A 15,849-nucleotide genomic window follows, 5' to 3' on the forward strand; every position below is an offset into this window, starting at 1 on the left:
CCATGCAATTCCTTTGAATTGTAGGGAAGGTTCCATTCCTTATGTCGAGCTTTATCTGCTCCACTGACCACGTCGACCTTTCCTTTCCCCAAGTCTTGGTGGTAACCTTCAATGTACGTCAACTAAATTAATGAGAGTCACTGCTCCTCTCTGTCAAATAAATTATGTCCTTACCATAGACTCTGGGCATGCATGTTGCAACCACCACAGTCAAGTGAAGAAAAAAAAAATCAGTCTTTTTTTCTTTTCTTTTTCCAAAAAAAAAAAAAAAACGTTCATTTTGCTTTACACTGGTAAAAGATACACCTTAATTAGTTTCCCAAGCCCGCACTTTTGAGCTTTCATGGCTACTCTAATTTTGTTCATCCTCTCTTTGGCATTATTAGTTCCATTGACATCAACTTATTTTCCCACTTTGCGTAAAGGTTCATCTCTTTCCACAGAGAAACCAGAAGATGTTTTATCTTCACCAAATGGTGTCTTCTCCGCCGGCTTTTACCCCGTCGGTGAAAATGCCTACTGCTTTGCCATATGGTTCAACCACTCATCCCACAGCCACCCCCACACCATAGTTTGGATGGCTAATCGAGATCAGCCAGTTAATGGAAGGCGCTCGAAGCTCTCCCTCCTTAAAACCGGCAATCTTATCTTAACAGACGCCGGAAAGTTCACCGTCTGGGCCTCAAACACACTTTCACGCTCACCACTACAATTGTCTCTCAACAACACTGGAAATCTTGTTCTGCACACTTTGGAAGGCGATAGTTTGTGGGAAAGCTTTGATTTCCCCACAGACACCCTTCTCCCCCAACAACGACTTACTAGAAATACAAAGGTTGTCTCCTCAAAAAGCCAGAGCAACTATTCCTCTGGTTTCTACAAGCTTTTCTTCAACGACGACAACCTTCTCAGCCTTGTTTACGATGGAATCGAGATTTCCAGTCTCTATTGGCCTGATCCAACGCTTGTGAGCTGGGATGCTGGAAGGTCCACGTACAACAGTAGTAGAGTTGCAGTGCTTGATTCCTTGGGGAACTTTACTTCGTCCGATAATTTGACTGTTATGTCAGCTGACAATCGGATGGGGCTTCACAGAAGATTGACAGTTGATTTCGATGGAAATATTCGACTCTACAGTTGGGAAAAGGAGGAGGGAACTTGGGTCATTTCATGGCAAGCCATTCAGAAACCTTGCACGATTCATGGTACTTGTGGGCCAAACAGTATATGCAGCTATGTTGCTGATTCTGGTAGGAAATGCTCCTGCCTCCCTGGATATGAAATGAAAAATCTTACAGATTGGTCTCATGGGTGTAAACGCAAATTTAATCTCTCTTGCAACAAAAAAGACTCTGGCTTTCTGCTGCTATCCCACGTTGAATTCTATGGTTATGGTACTGGAGAAGTCGAAAATTACACATTCAGTCAATGTAAGAATTCGTGCTTGCAATTGTGCAATTGCAAAGCTTTTCAATTCAAATTTGACGAGGGTAAAGGTTCTGCAAAATGTTCCCCCAAGACGCTATTGTACAATGGATATCGTTCGCCAGATTTCAAGGGAGACCTCTATTTGAGAGTGCCAAAAAGCAATCTCCTTTCCACCAATTCTGTACAAGAATTCCATTTAGATTGCTCAAGTGAAGGTACAGTACTGCAAGTACTGAACAGAACGTATGTAAAAAGCCGTCCAAATGGGACGGTGAAAATCGTGCTCTGGTTTGCATGTGGGTTGGGAGGACTTGAAGTTGTCTGCATCTTTTTGGTTTGGTGTCTCTTGATTAGAGGCCAGCAAAGTTGGGGCGCAGACAAGCAAGGCTATCTCCCTGCTGCCACCGGATTCAGAAAATTTACCTATGCCGAGCTAAAGAAGGCCACAAAGGGTTTTAGTGAGGAGATTGGGAGAGGTGCTGGAGGAACTGTATACAGAGGAGTATTGTCTGACAGTCGAGTTGTAGCAATCAAGCGTCTTAATGAAGCTAATCAAGGGGAAAGTGAATTTCTTGCAGAAGTAAGCATCATTGGGAGGATTAACCACATGAACTTGATAGAGATGTGGGGTTATTGTGTTGAGGGAAAGCATAGGATTTTGGTGTACGAGTACATGGAGCATGGTTCTTTGGCTGAAAACCTTTCTTCTAATTCACTTGATTGGAAGAAAAGGTTTGAAATTGCTTTGGGAACTGCCAAAGGCCTGGCTTATTTGCATGAAGAGTGCTTGGAGTGGGTTTTACACTGTGATGTGAAACCTCAAAACATACTCCTAGACTCAAATTATCATCCAAAGGTGGCAGATTTTGGACTTTCTAAACTCCAAAACAGAAGTGGCCTCAAGAATTCAAGCTTCTCAAGGATAAGAGGAACCCGCGGATACATGGCTCCGGAGTGGATCTTTAATCTGCCCATCACCTCCAAAGTAGATGTTTATAGCTATGGGATTGTTGTGTTGGAGATGGTGACAGGAAAACAAACACAAATGGGTGTCCACCCAATGGATGGTGGGGGGGAGACAGAAGACAGAAGGCTGGTTACATGGGTTAGGGAGAAAATGAACAGAAATAAGGCTGCAACAACGGCCTCCTGGATGGAAGAGATCATAGATCCCGTAATGGAAGGCACATATGAGATGGGTAAGATGGAAATCTTGGTTGGAATGGCTCTGCAGTGCGTAGAGGAAGACAAAGATGCAAGACCCTCCATGAGTCAAGTAGTTAAGATGCTTCTTAGCCATGAAAATGATCATTATAATTAAAAACCAACTCCTGTTTTAGTGCCTAAATATTTTGTTTCTTAGGAGTTGTCTTCGTGTTATATATCCAGCTCGATCTTCGGCCGTGTAATGTTTCTTGTGTTTGATTAATGCAGTTTAATTAATGTAGTATGTAGTGGGTTAATCGGTACTAATGTTTCTTGTGTTTGAATGCAATTTAATACTAGCAGTACGTAGTCGGTTAATTGGTGCCCTTCTCTTGTGGCATCTTTTCTCAAAATTTGGAAAGAAGCTTTTATTTGGCCTAAGAGGTATGGAGGATTTGAGAAAGGAGCTGTTGGGTTTGGTAGAGATGACCATGTAGGAGTTGGTTGCAGAGATGTTTATGATTTCATATGAATTTGTTCGTGATTTTACATGATGAAATAGCTAGGACAAAAAATGTGGGACATAAAGAGAAGTAGGATGAAGAGATATCAATATTGGAGCTTACTGGTGGCTTTGTTAGTTCTTGTTTGGCGAATTTGGTGATCAAAACAGAAGTTTAAAAGCATCAAGATCCATTCATAAGACACTATTTCTAGCAAGCAGTTTTCTCCCATTGCAGGCCCTGTTCGGACAGCATTTCCAGAATGCATGTTTCACACATTTACAGGCCTTATCCGGACAAACCCTCCCCCTATCCGGACAGCAGTTCCAAAATCTTGATTTTGTGTCTTTGAAGCTTGCTGTCCAGATAGGCACTAACCCTATCCAGACATCCTGTAGAATTTATGCCCAAAACGTCTGTTTTATGTGGGCCTAGATCTAAGGTTTTGTAGATGTTATAAATATATCTTTATAGAAGAGAGATGCATGAATTTTAGAACCCTAGAGTTCGTGAGAGGCTGTGCTTGAGTGATCAATTGTTGTGAGCCTTATTATTCCTCGAAGAGGATTTGTGTTAGTTTTGATTGAGCATCATTGAGAAGTCTATCGAAAGGGTCTGGTAAATGAGAATCACGTTGAAGAAGATTGTGAGCGAGAAGACGAGTTTGAGGCTTGTCGATCTTACAGAGTCAAGGTCTTGCATCGGTTTGTAAGTGTTCCTAGTGTTTGTAATCTCTGAATAATCTTTTGATAGTAATTTTTTGGGTTTGGCTGTCCCGGAGAGGTTTTACTTTTAGATCGTTTTCTAAAAGGTTTCATCTTCGTTAGCAAGATCCTTGTGTGTGATTGTTCATATTTTTTGTAATTGTTTGCGTATATTTACATATCTGATAATTTCGCATAAACTGTGATAGATATTTATCTGTTAAGAGTTTTTCATAATTAATAAGCGAGTGGAAGCAGTTTCTAACTTCTTCATTAATTAACAGAATAAACCACTAAATCAAACAAATCAAACAAAAAGTTCGATCGCTTTCATATAAGCATGTTTCTATGACGACAGAGGAAAATTTCGAAATTTCTTAGTCATTGCCTTTGACGTATTAGACCAATTAAGTTGCTTGAGCTTGAGGGCATCAATTTCTCATATTTTTAAGCATGATCAGCTTTCTCAGTACCTTGTGGAGGTGCCGCATGGCACAAATAGAGTTTTTTCTTTAATTCGTTAGTTTTTCTCTATCTCTTTTGTTTTTTTGTTTGCGTGTGTGTGAGATTTTGGTGTATTGTAGCTTTAGGTTTTAAGTGATTTTCTTCATGCTATTTTTTTTGTACTTTATCTTTTGATAGTAAATTTCTTCTGGGTCGCCTCCGTCAATGGATCTAGGCTTGTTAAGCTAAATCACTTAAATATTAGTGTCTTGTGTGGATGGTTTATTTTCTACTTATGGAGTGAACCTAAATTTATTTTGTCACAACACTTATGATGCCAAAGTCAAAAGATGACTATTTTACTCCAATTGGGTCTTTCTTGGACACCATACACACAAATGAGTTTTCCATGTTGTTAGCCTCAATTTGATCCAACTCAAACCTCATAATTACAATAAACAAGTTTAATTTTTTATTGAATTATGAGTAATTCTAGGTAGTTTATTTGTGTCCCACTAAGAATGATGGGCTATTAAAATCACAATTTGATCAAAATTCAATAATAATCGATCACAAGCCCAATGGTGATTTTAATAGCCACATCATTTTTAGTAAAATACAAGTAGGATACACGAAGACCACCTAAAATTACTCTTGAATTAGTCAATACTAAAAGCCTTAACAAATCTAGTCAATAAATTCTCATTTTCATGTGTTTAGAGAAGGCCAAAATATTGTAAAATTATTTTATAGCATAATTGAGGGCCTTAATTAGAGATTATTTATTAACTTTTTCACTATATTAGAGTTTTTTTTTTTTTTTTTGAAAGAACCTTTTTATTATATAATTATTAATTTCGGGCTTTAATTAGAGACTATTTATTACTGTTATTGGAGCCTTAATTATTATTATTATTATTTTTTTTTTTTAAAAAAAAAAACTTATTGTACAATTTCTTATTTGGGGCCTTAATTTATTAGGGCCTTAGACAACCACTTAAGTTGCTTAAGGATTGTGCCGACACTGGGAGGTGGGAGGTAATCATATGTTGTAGATGAACCAGGAAGGAATGTGCGACAGAAATTAAGAGAAGCAGGATGAAAGATGAAATATCAATGGAACTCGAAGCGGACTGACTGATGGCTACCTAATAAATGTCTTTTCTAGCTAGAAGAGTGGAAGCAGTTTCTAACTTCTTCATCACCAGAATAAACCAATAAATTATGAAACAAATCAAAAAAATAGTTCGCTTTCATTCATGTTTCTGCGACAACAGAGGAAGACTAGGAAATTTCTTAGTCAATATTGCCTTTGATATTTCTTAGACCAAGTTGCTTGATGAGCTTGAGGAGGACAACAAAGAAAATGAGACAGCTAGGGTCATGGAGAATCTGTTTGGTGGTCCGGGGAGAAAAATCAATGCTCGTGTACGTGCATGGTTTTTGTATGTTGTGTTGTGTTGATTGGTGGTCCGGGGAGAAAAATGGGCAAATGATCTATAGTAGTTAAATTTGACTATTATGAACTATTTTTTGTATTCAGTAGAGTAACTCTACTTTTAACATTTTTTTTTTTCTTATAGTGTGAACATTAAAGAGATTTTTGTGTTTATTCAGCATTCACACTATAAAAGTTTTTTATTGTTTTCCCTTTCTTTCTTTATTTCACATTCTCTATCCCCTTATTTCTTTCACACTCTCTCACACACAAAAGAATATTTAAAGAAAAGAGAAAATGTGTTGTATAGTATGTATAGAAAATGAGCAGATAAAGTAAAAATTTATACTTTTTCGATACCTATTTTGTTTACTCGATCCTACCGAATATGCTCTAAGAGTGACACTTAACACCTCTTACTATAATTTTATTTATAAGTTACATCCTATCATGGGACAACTGTGAGCAACCCCTTAAGTCATTGATGACCGAATCATATCACCCACAATTACCAGCGATCTCTTTGGTGGTGGTCGATTTACCCTAAACCCACCTTGAGTGGCTGACCAATTTTTTAATAGCGACGACAACCTTAAAGGATAAGCCTAATCACCTCTTAATTTTATTTTTTTATTATTTTTTATAATTAGTCAATGCTAAAAGCCTTAACAGATCTAGTCAATAAATTCTCATTTTCATGTGTTTAGAGAAGGCCAAAATATTGTAAAATTATTTTTATACCATAATTGAGGGCCTTAATTAGAGATTATTTATTAACTTTTTACTATATTAGAGTTTTTTTTTTTTTTTTTTTTGAAATAACCTTTTTATTATATAATTATTAATTTCGGGCCTTCACGAGAGACTATTTATTAACTGTTTACTATATTGGAGCCTTAATTATTTTATTTTTTAAAAAAGAAAAACTAAATTATTGTACAATTTCTTATTTGGAGCCTTAATTTATTGAGGTCCTTAGACAACCACTTAAGTTGCCTTAGGATTGTGGCACTGGGAGGTAATCACATGTTGCAGATGAACCTGGATAAGGAGTACTGTGGGACAGAAATTAAGAGAAGCAGGATGAAAGATGAAATATCAAAATCTTTTCTACAAGAGTGGAAGCAGTTTCTAACTTCTTCATTAATTACCAGAATAAACCAATAAATTATTAAACAAATCAAACAAATAGTTCGCTTTCATGCATATGTTAATTTCTGTGACGACAGAGGAAGACTAGGAAATTTCTTAGTCAATATTGCCTTTGATATTGTTTGAGCTTGAAGAGGGCATCGATTTCGTGTATTCTAAGGATAAAGAAAGGTACATCATTTGTCGAGCTGTTTCTATCAATTCGTTTGTCGATTTATGAAGACAACCAAGAAAATGTTTCGCGCCGACAGGTTCATGATGGAGAATCTGTACGTTTGGTGGTCCAGGGAGAAAAATCGAGCTCGTGGGGTTTTTGTATGTTGTGTTTTGTTCATTACTTTAGAATTTCTCCTTTTGACAAGTCCACACTCACGATCACACGTCAAGGAATTAATATTTAGGAAAAATTACCGTTTACCCTCTCAAAATTTGTAGCATTTTTTAATTTGAACACCAAAGTTTTAATTTTTACAATACACCCTCTCAAAGTTTCAAATTTTTTCAATTTGACCAATTGTATCCAAAACTTTCTATATTGCCCATAATTTTTATTTTTTTTATTTTTTATAAAAAAATTTTTAAAAAAAAATTCGGGGTGGCCATAGCCATCCCTTTGGCCATCTGGCCATTTTTGTACCCCCAAATTTATTTATTTTTTCATAAAAAAAAAAAAAAAAAATCAGGGGCAATATGAGAATTTTTGGATAATATTGGTCGAATTGAAAAAAATTGGAACTTTGTGGGAGTGGATTGCAAAAATTGAAACTTCGATGTTCAAATTGAAAAACATTGTCACCTTTGAAGGGTAAATTGTAATTTTCCCTAATATTTATCTAATTCCAATTCCTTGCTCGTTTATATATAATTATATATTATCATTACTCTAATTGCTTGCACCTCGAGTAAAATAGGCAAATGACTTATAGTAGTTAAATTTGACTATTATGAACTATTTTTGTGTCTAACAAAGTAACTATTTTAATATTTTTTCTTATAGTGTAAACATTAAACAGATTCTTGTGTCTATTCAGTACTCACTACAAATTTTTTTTATTATTATTTTCTCTTTTTCTTTCTTTCTTTCACTCTCTCTCCCCTTATTTCTTTCACAGTACTTTCTCACACACAAAAAATATTTAAAGAAAATAGAAAATTTGTTGTAGTATTAATAGAAAATGAGTAGATAAAGTACTTTTTCGGTAACTATTTTGGTTACTCATACTTAACACCTTTTACTACCATTTTATTTATAAGTTACATCCTTTCATTTCTATCATGAGACAGCTGTGAGCCATCCCTTAAGTCGTTGATGACTGAATCATATCGCCCACAACCAATCAACCATTGTCGATCTCTTTTTGGGTGGTGGTTGATTTACCCTAAACCGACCTTGAGTGGCTGATTACTTTTTTAAGAGCAAGAGGTGGTTGACAACCTTAAAGGATAAGCCTAATCACCTCTCAACTTATTTTTTATAATTTTTCTATTATTATTTTAATACTTTTATGGCGAATCACGGTTGGGATTTTTAAAGTTACAGTTGCACGCCAGCAATTCCTTGTACTCCATTTATTGTTCCATGGCTAAGTCTTGGCGACCTCCAATGGAGGTAAGCAATTAAATGAGATGAGAGTCTTGCTTTTTTATTACTTGAGCAAATAAGAGTCATTTGCTTTTACCCGAGGGATCTCTTAGCGGTGAGATTCCTTTGTTTTGAGCTCAGCATTAACGTTAGTGGGCCAAGATTTTATTTTGTCATAATATTATAGATTTGAAACTTTTGAATAATATGGAAACATATGACGAACTTTGAAAATATTTTCTAATCCTGCCGGCCTGCCACCCTTAGTTTTTAAAAATATTTTTTAATTTTTTATTATTTTAAATTTAAAATAATATTCTATTATTATTTTTGGTTAATGGCAAATGTCCTATTTATAGCTATAACTATAAACTGAAGGACTCCATTATTGTTGGTCCTCTCTGACATAATTACCAGCTCCATCAAGGCATTAACAACCTCCAATGGAAGTCAGAAAATGACGAACTTTGAGGTGATGGAGAGAATCCGATTTCCCGTATAGATTGGGCAATGACCACTGTACGAGAAACAAACAAGTCTTTCATTGTTTTTATTCTTCGAAAAAACGTTAACATATGAAAGTCTTGCATCAACGTTCATTTGTTTTACACTGGTAAATTAGTTCCCCAAGCCCACGCTTTTGAGCTTTCATGAAGTTCATGGCTACTCTAATCCTGTTCGTCCTCTCTTTGGCATTACTTCTTCCATTGACATCAACTTTTTCCACTTTGCGTAAAGGTTCATCTCTTTCCACAGAGAAACCAGAAGATGTTTTATCTTCACCAAATGGTGTCTTCTCCGCCGGCTTTTACCCCGTCGGTGAAAATGCCTACTGCTTTGCCATATGGTTCAACCACTCATCCCAGAGTCAACCCCACACCATAGTTTGGATGGCCAATCGAGATCAGCCAGTTAATGGAAGGCGCTCGAAGCTCTCCCTCCTTAAAACCGGCAATCTTATCTTAACCGACGCCGGTAAGTTCACCGTCTGGACCTCAGACACTCTTTCACGCTCACCGCTACAATTATTACTCTATAACACCGGTAATCTTGTTCTACGTACTTTGAAAGGCGTTAGTTTGTGGCAAAGCTTTGATTTCCCCACAGACACCCTTCTTCCCCAACAACAACTCACCAGAAACACAAGGCTTGTCTCCTCAAGAAGCCAAGGCAACTATTCCTCTGGCTTCTACAAGCTTTTGTTCGACAACAATAACCTTCTCCGCCTTCTCTTTGATGGACTTGAGATTTCAAGTATTTATTGGCCTTATCCATGGCTTGTGAGCCGGGCTGCTGGAAGGTCGACGGACAACAAGAGTAGAATTGCGGTGCTTGATTGGTTGGGGAATTTTAGTTCGTCCGATCAATATAATGTGATGTCAGCTGACAATGGGGTAGTGCTTCACAGAAGATTGACGGTTGATTACGATGGGAATATTCGACTCCACAGTTGGGAAGAGGAGGAGGGTACGTGGGTCATTTCATGGCAAGCCATGCAGCAACCTTGCAAGATTCATGGTATCTGTGGGCCCAACGGTATATGCAGCAATGTTGCTGATTCTGGTAGGAAATGCTCCTGCATTCCTGGATACAAGATGAAAAATCACACCGATTGGTCTTATGGGTGTGAACCCAGATTTAATCTCTCTTGCAACAAAAATGACTCTGCCTTTCTGCTGCTATCCCATGTTGAATTCTATGGTTATGATTTTGGGTATTTCCCCAATTACACATTAACTCAATGTAAGAATTTATGCCTGCAATGGTGCAATTGCAAAGCTTTCCAATTCAAATTTGACGATGATGCTGGTTTTTCGAAATGTTACCCCAAGACGACATTGCTCAATGGACATCGTTCACAAGCTTTCTATGGAGATCTCTATTTGAGAGTGCCTGAAAGCAATCGCCTCTCCTACGCCAATTCCGTACAAGAATTCCGTTTGGATTGCTCAACTCAAGGTACAGTCAAACTGGACAGAACGTATGTGAAAAGCCGTCCAAATGAGACGGTGAAAATCATGCTCTGGTTTGCATGTGGGTTGGGAGGGCTTGAAGTCGTCTGTATCGTTTTGGTTTGGTGTCTCTTGATTAGAGGCCAGCAAAGTTGGGGCGCAGACAAGCAAGGCTATCTCCCTGCTGCCACCAGATTCAGAAAATTTACCTATGCCGAGCTAAAGAAGGCGACAAAGGGTTTTAGTGAGGAGATTGGGAGAGGTGCTGGAGGGATTGTATACAGAGGAGTATTGTCTGACAGTCGAGTTGCAGCAATCAAGCGCCTTAATGAAGCTAATCAAGGGGAAAGTGAATTTCTTGCAGAAGTAAGCATCATTGGGAGGATTAACCACATGAACTTGATAGAGCTGTGGGGTTATTGTGTTGAGGGAAAGCATAGGATTTTGGTGTACGAGTACATGGAGCATGGTTCTTTAGCTGAAAACCTTTCTTCTAATTCAGTTGATTGGAAGAAAAGGTTTGAAATTGCTTTGGGAACTGCCAAAGGCCTGGCTTATTTGCATGAAGAGTGCTTGGAGTGGGTTTTACACTGTGATGTGAAACCTCAAAACATACTCCTAGACTCTAATTATCATCCAAAGGTGGCAGATTTTGGACTTTCTAAACTCCAAAACAGAAGTGGCCTCAAGAATTCAAGCTTCTCAAGGATAAGAGGAACCCGCGGATACATGGCTCCGGAGTGGATCTTCAATCTACCCATCACCTCCAAAGTAGATGTTTATAGCTACGGGATTGTTGTGTTGGAGATGGTGACTGGAAAGCAAACACAAATGGGTATCAACGCAATGGATGGTTGGGGGGAGACAGAAGACAGAAGGCTGGTTACATGGGTTAGGGAGAAAATTAAGAACGGAAAGGCTGCAACAACGGCCTCCTGGATGGAAGAGATCATAGATCCCGTATTGGAAGGCACATATGAGATGGGTAAGATGGAAATCTTGGTTGGAATGGCTCTGCAGTGTGTAGAGGAAGACAAAGATGCAAGACCCTCCATGAGTCAAGTAGTTGAGATGCTTCTTAGCCATGAAAATGATCATTATAATTAAAAACTATCTCATGTCTTAGTGCCTAAATAATTTGTTTCTTAGGAGTTTGTCTTCGTGCAGGCATAGTTGTGGTCGTATCGATCATCCAATAAATGGGTTCGAGTAATTAGGCCACTATACACATTTGATATCATGACTATTTTGTAAAACCTGTAGTGTAATCCAGCTCTTCGGCCGGCCGTGTAATGTTTATGTGTTTGATTAATGCAGTTTAATTAATGTAGTATGTAGTACTAGGTTAGTTGGTGCTAATGTTTCTTGTGTTTGAATGCAATTTACTAGCAGTAAGTAGTCGGTTAATTGGCGTCTTTTTTTAATCGAATTTTTTTCTCCTAATGAAAATATTCAAATGAACTTTACCTTGATAAGTATTGCAGAAGATGTGGCTGCTTGCTTGTACTCCTGGTGTCTGAAACTTGATCTTCAGTTGTCCGAATTAAACCTCTTACAATTAATATTAATAGCCCCCATCAAGCTCATGGGTGGAACAATATTGACCAGGAACTTGTCTCGCAAAACAAGAAATCTAGCAAAACTTAACCCTTTAGTGAAAATGTCTGCGCATTGATCATTAGCAGAACTATACCGAGCACAAAATCTTTGTTGACAATTTCTCTCAGGCTTAATATGCTTAGTTCTAGTATAAAAAATGCGATGGCAACTATGCCAGGCGTGGTGAGTATACAGTATTGTGATGCTCCAACAATGTGTCTATACAAGGTCGGGTCTAGCAATAGTCACCATCAAATTTGGTGAGCTTTTTACCGGAGGTACAAGGGGCAGAATATAGTTTGGTAACATTCCAACTTAAAAACAAGTTAATTTTTCACTTGACGCTACGCGTAATAAAACATTAGAATCATGATAGCGAAAAAGCTAGTGTACAAATTTTTATTTTCTTACTCATCTCAAAAAATATATATAAGAGCTTCTATATAACTTTACATATCAACATTGTCATTACAAATTAATACACATATCTAACATTATTTTATCAAAAGGTTCTACAAACTGACTATTAAGAGTTACCCAATCTCAAAATTTTGAGTTTTTCCGTCAGTCTTAAGTACAAAATTCAAGACACATACGAATCTTCTTTCTTATCTTCTTCTACAATACTTATAAAATTATCACAAATTTTACAAGTAGATATTTGAGTCCACACCTCAGAAGTTTATGTAAGCTAACCATTTGTAATATAAGCCCCATTTTGAAAATACCTCTAACTAGTGTTTATAATAGCAACGTAACTATAGTTTTCCAAAACATAATTTGCCACCAAAATATCGTAGTTTTTAGAGTAAGTACTCATATGGAGAAGTTTATACTTGTTTACCGAAAATCCTCTTATTTTCCATTGCATTTTCTTCATAATATGCATAGAACTCACTCCACATCTCATAATATGGATTGATAAAATATTAGAAAAATTACACTTTACCATCTTAAAGTTTGTGACGATTTTCAATTTGACCTCTAATGTTTCAATTTTTACAATGCATCCCTTCAAAATTTCAAATTTTTGCAATTCAACCATTCTGTCAGTCAAAGCCATTTTGATTGATGCAACAGCGATCACGTGACTCACATATGATCACTGTTGATTTTTTTTTTTTTTTCTCAAAATGCCCTCCATCCCAAGTTACAAGCACACACACCTTTACCTTCTCTCGGATATCACCATGCTGCTCAAGTCCTGCCACAGATTTCAAACGCTTCAAACCCAATGAACCAAATTGACTTGCGCCAAAAAAAAAAAAAAAAAAAGAAAGAAAGAAAAAAAAAAGGGGTTAATGAACTCGGCCAGATCAAGTTCAAGTAGGTGAGTTGGAGTGGGCATGGAGTCGTGGTCGTGAGCATCACAATCAAGTGATAAATCACGGTATGCCAAAGAGCCTGATGAAGGCGATGACCGACGTTGTGGAGAGTTTTTCAATTTGACGGAACTGGGCATGTGATCAGCTATTGAACGATAAACAGTATCTAAACTCTGGATTTCCCAAAATGGGTAGAGAAGAATTGCAGATTGGGCTTTCCATTATCCAAGACCCAATCCTTACAAGCCTTCCAATCATCCATGAGACCCAATCCTTGCAGAAATATTGGGCTTTCCATTTTCCGTCGTTTCTTTTTGGACGTTTTGGGCTGGTCTAATTTACACTTAGAGCTTGAGCTTAAACTTCGTAAATGAATCATTTGACACCGTACTTTTTTTTTTTTTTTAATAGAAAGAGGGATCTTTCCCATTCTTGATCCTGATGGAAAATAGAATGGGGGATCCTGTAGGAATGCTACCAAACACCAGGTGGGTAGCGGCCCATTTTGCTAAAGCGTGTGCACGATAGTTGGCACATTTAGAAACTTTCGAAGCATGCCAGCTTTGAAAGGAGGAAAGAACTAATCTAATGTCTGAAACAAAAGAAGAAAAATGCCAAGAAGAGAAAATTAGGGGCAGATTTACAGCAAGGGTAACCAAAAGAGCATCTCCTTCAAGGAGAAAATGTGCAGCACTTGCAGAGGCTGCCAACCGAGAGGATAGGAGGGCAGCAGAGGCTTCTCCCATGAGCACATCAGTAGAAGAGAGTCTTTCAGTAGCAGCTAGGACAATTTCACCAAAAGAGTTACTAATCACAGCTGCTGCCACAGCAAAATTCTCACGGATGGCTACATCAAAATTCCCTTTCAAAAAACCAATACCAGGATGAAGCCAAAGAGAGGGGAGGGCAGCAGCATTCCATGCCAAACAATGTTGCTGCATGGTAGCTTTGAGCTTTTGCATAACCATCACTGGATTGGGAAGAGAAGCTTCAAAGATCAACTTGTTACGGGCCAGCATTGACACCGTACTTACTCGCACTGCATTGATATTGTATCTAAATATTAGTCTCTACACACTTCTTGACTCTTATAATACTCTTCAAACCTTATTGTTCTATTTAAATTTATTTCTTTTCTTTTTGTTGGCAGTGACCTATTTTCTCCAAAAATCTTCCATGAATCCATTTTCCAGAATCCTTGCTTAGTTCCTTCAAGTGTTTAGGAAATATGAAGAAGATTAGAGTTTTTGAGAAATTAGGGTTTCTCTATAGATGCATAATTAGGTTCTATATTTTTATTCTACATTTATCTTACAATGCTAATGTAGCAGTCCCAACTACAAACTAGCATTCATATTGGACTAGCCAAAATAGCCAAAAGGTAATTTAGGCTACTTTTGTAGCAAAAATATCAAAAAAAAAAAAACTTTGTCATGCATCTAGCTAGCCACTTTGGCTAAGGAATTGGCTAGATGCTATAGTGCTCCGCAACAATGCATAAAAGAAAAAAAAATTTTACAAAAAAAGAAACTAATAAGAAAATCAGTCCGATTATCTCTCCTCTTTGGAAATAATAAAAACAGATAAAGAAATCATATTTTAAATAGAATGAGGAAAGAAAATAGCTAAAATGCTAAGCTGGATATGAATGTTCTAACCCTTGGATTCGTCTATATTTTTTGGAAAAAAATATATATATCAAAATTGATTAAGATTAACATATTGTGGGACTAAAATGTAATTTACATCATTACACTTTTTCGTAAGCCTTTTTTTCTTTTGGATCATTGAGCATCAATTTGAAGGTTCCTGTAAATTAAGATACTGTAACAATTTTAAATTTATTTTTTAATGAATGTTGTCATTAATGTCGTGCTTCTTTACCAAACATGGTCATATGGAGTTTGTTCTTCTTCTTCCACTAAAACGATTTTACAATAATTTTATTTGTCTTGGTCATGACACATGATTTGCCATCGTGAATCATGATGGTTGACGACTCACGATCGACCAATTGGATGGAATGCTTCTCGCTGTGAATATTCTATAAGAGTGCGTTTGGGATTGGGATTTTAGAAGAATAATCTACATTTTTAAAAGATATTGCAAAACGTAAGATGTTTGACATTACGATTTAAAAATTACTTAATTTAAAATAGGAAAAAAATATGCGATTTTTATAAACAGGCTATTGGGTGCTTATTTGAAAAAGCGTAAATTTAAATCAAAATCATAATTTTGCATAACAAATATTTGATAAAAAAATATTTTTTAACATAGTTTACCAAATGCCTTTTCGGTTTTTAAAACAAATTTTTAAAATCTCAAACGGACCCTAAGGTTGATGTTACATATTATTTTTCATCTCATTTTTATTCATTCTTTATGTAAATTTATTATTGGATCCCATAAATTAAATGGTGGCCTCTCCACTATACAAAATTAGGTAAAAAAAAAAAAAATGAGATGATGTTGTGAGTACACTTGTAAGTGTTGAATCCCACATTGAGAAAATATAGAAGAAAAGAGTAGTTAATATACTTAAGTGGACTTTAGCCTATTACTTTAGGCCTTTG

At 36.8% G+C, this 15,849-nt stretch overlaps 2 protein-coding genes across 2 annotated transcripts; both read left to right on the forward strand.

Moving 5' to 3' along the window:
* Positions 1-337: 337 nt before the first annotated feature.
* Positions 338-2,918, forward strand: LOC132183638 (putative receptor protein kinase ZmPK1). The gene has a single exon (XM_059596999.2). The coding sequence runs from the start codon at positions 344-346 to the stop codon at positions 2,747-2,749; it is 2,406 nt and encodes an 801-aa protein (XP_059452982.2). The 5' UTR covers positions 338-343; the 3' UTR covers positions 2,750-2,918.
* A 5,913-nt stretch (positions 2,919-8,831) lies between these two features.
* Positions 8,832-11,685, forward strand: LOC132184415 (putative receptor protein kinase ZmPK1). Its single transcript, XM_059598041.2, has one exon. The coding sequence runs from the start codon at positions 9,048-9,050 to the stop codon at positions 11,454-11,456; it is 2,409 nt and encodes an 802-aa protein (XP_059454024.2). The 5' UTR covers positions 8,832-9,047; the 3' UTR covers positions 11,457-11,685.
* Positions 11,686-15,849: the final 4,164 nt, after the last annotated feature.

This window comes from Corylus avellana, chromosome 7, assembly GCF_965113065.1.
Source record: "Corylus avellana chromosome 7, dhCorAvel1.hap1.2, whole genome shotgun sequence".
NCBI lineage: Eukaryota > Viridiplantae > Streptophyta > Magnoliopsida > Fagales > Betulaceae > Corylus > Corylus avellana.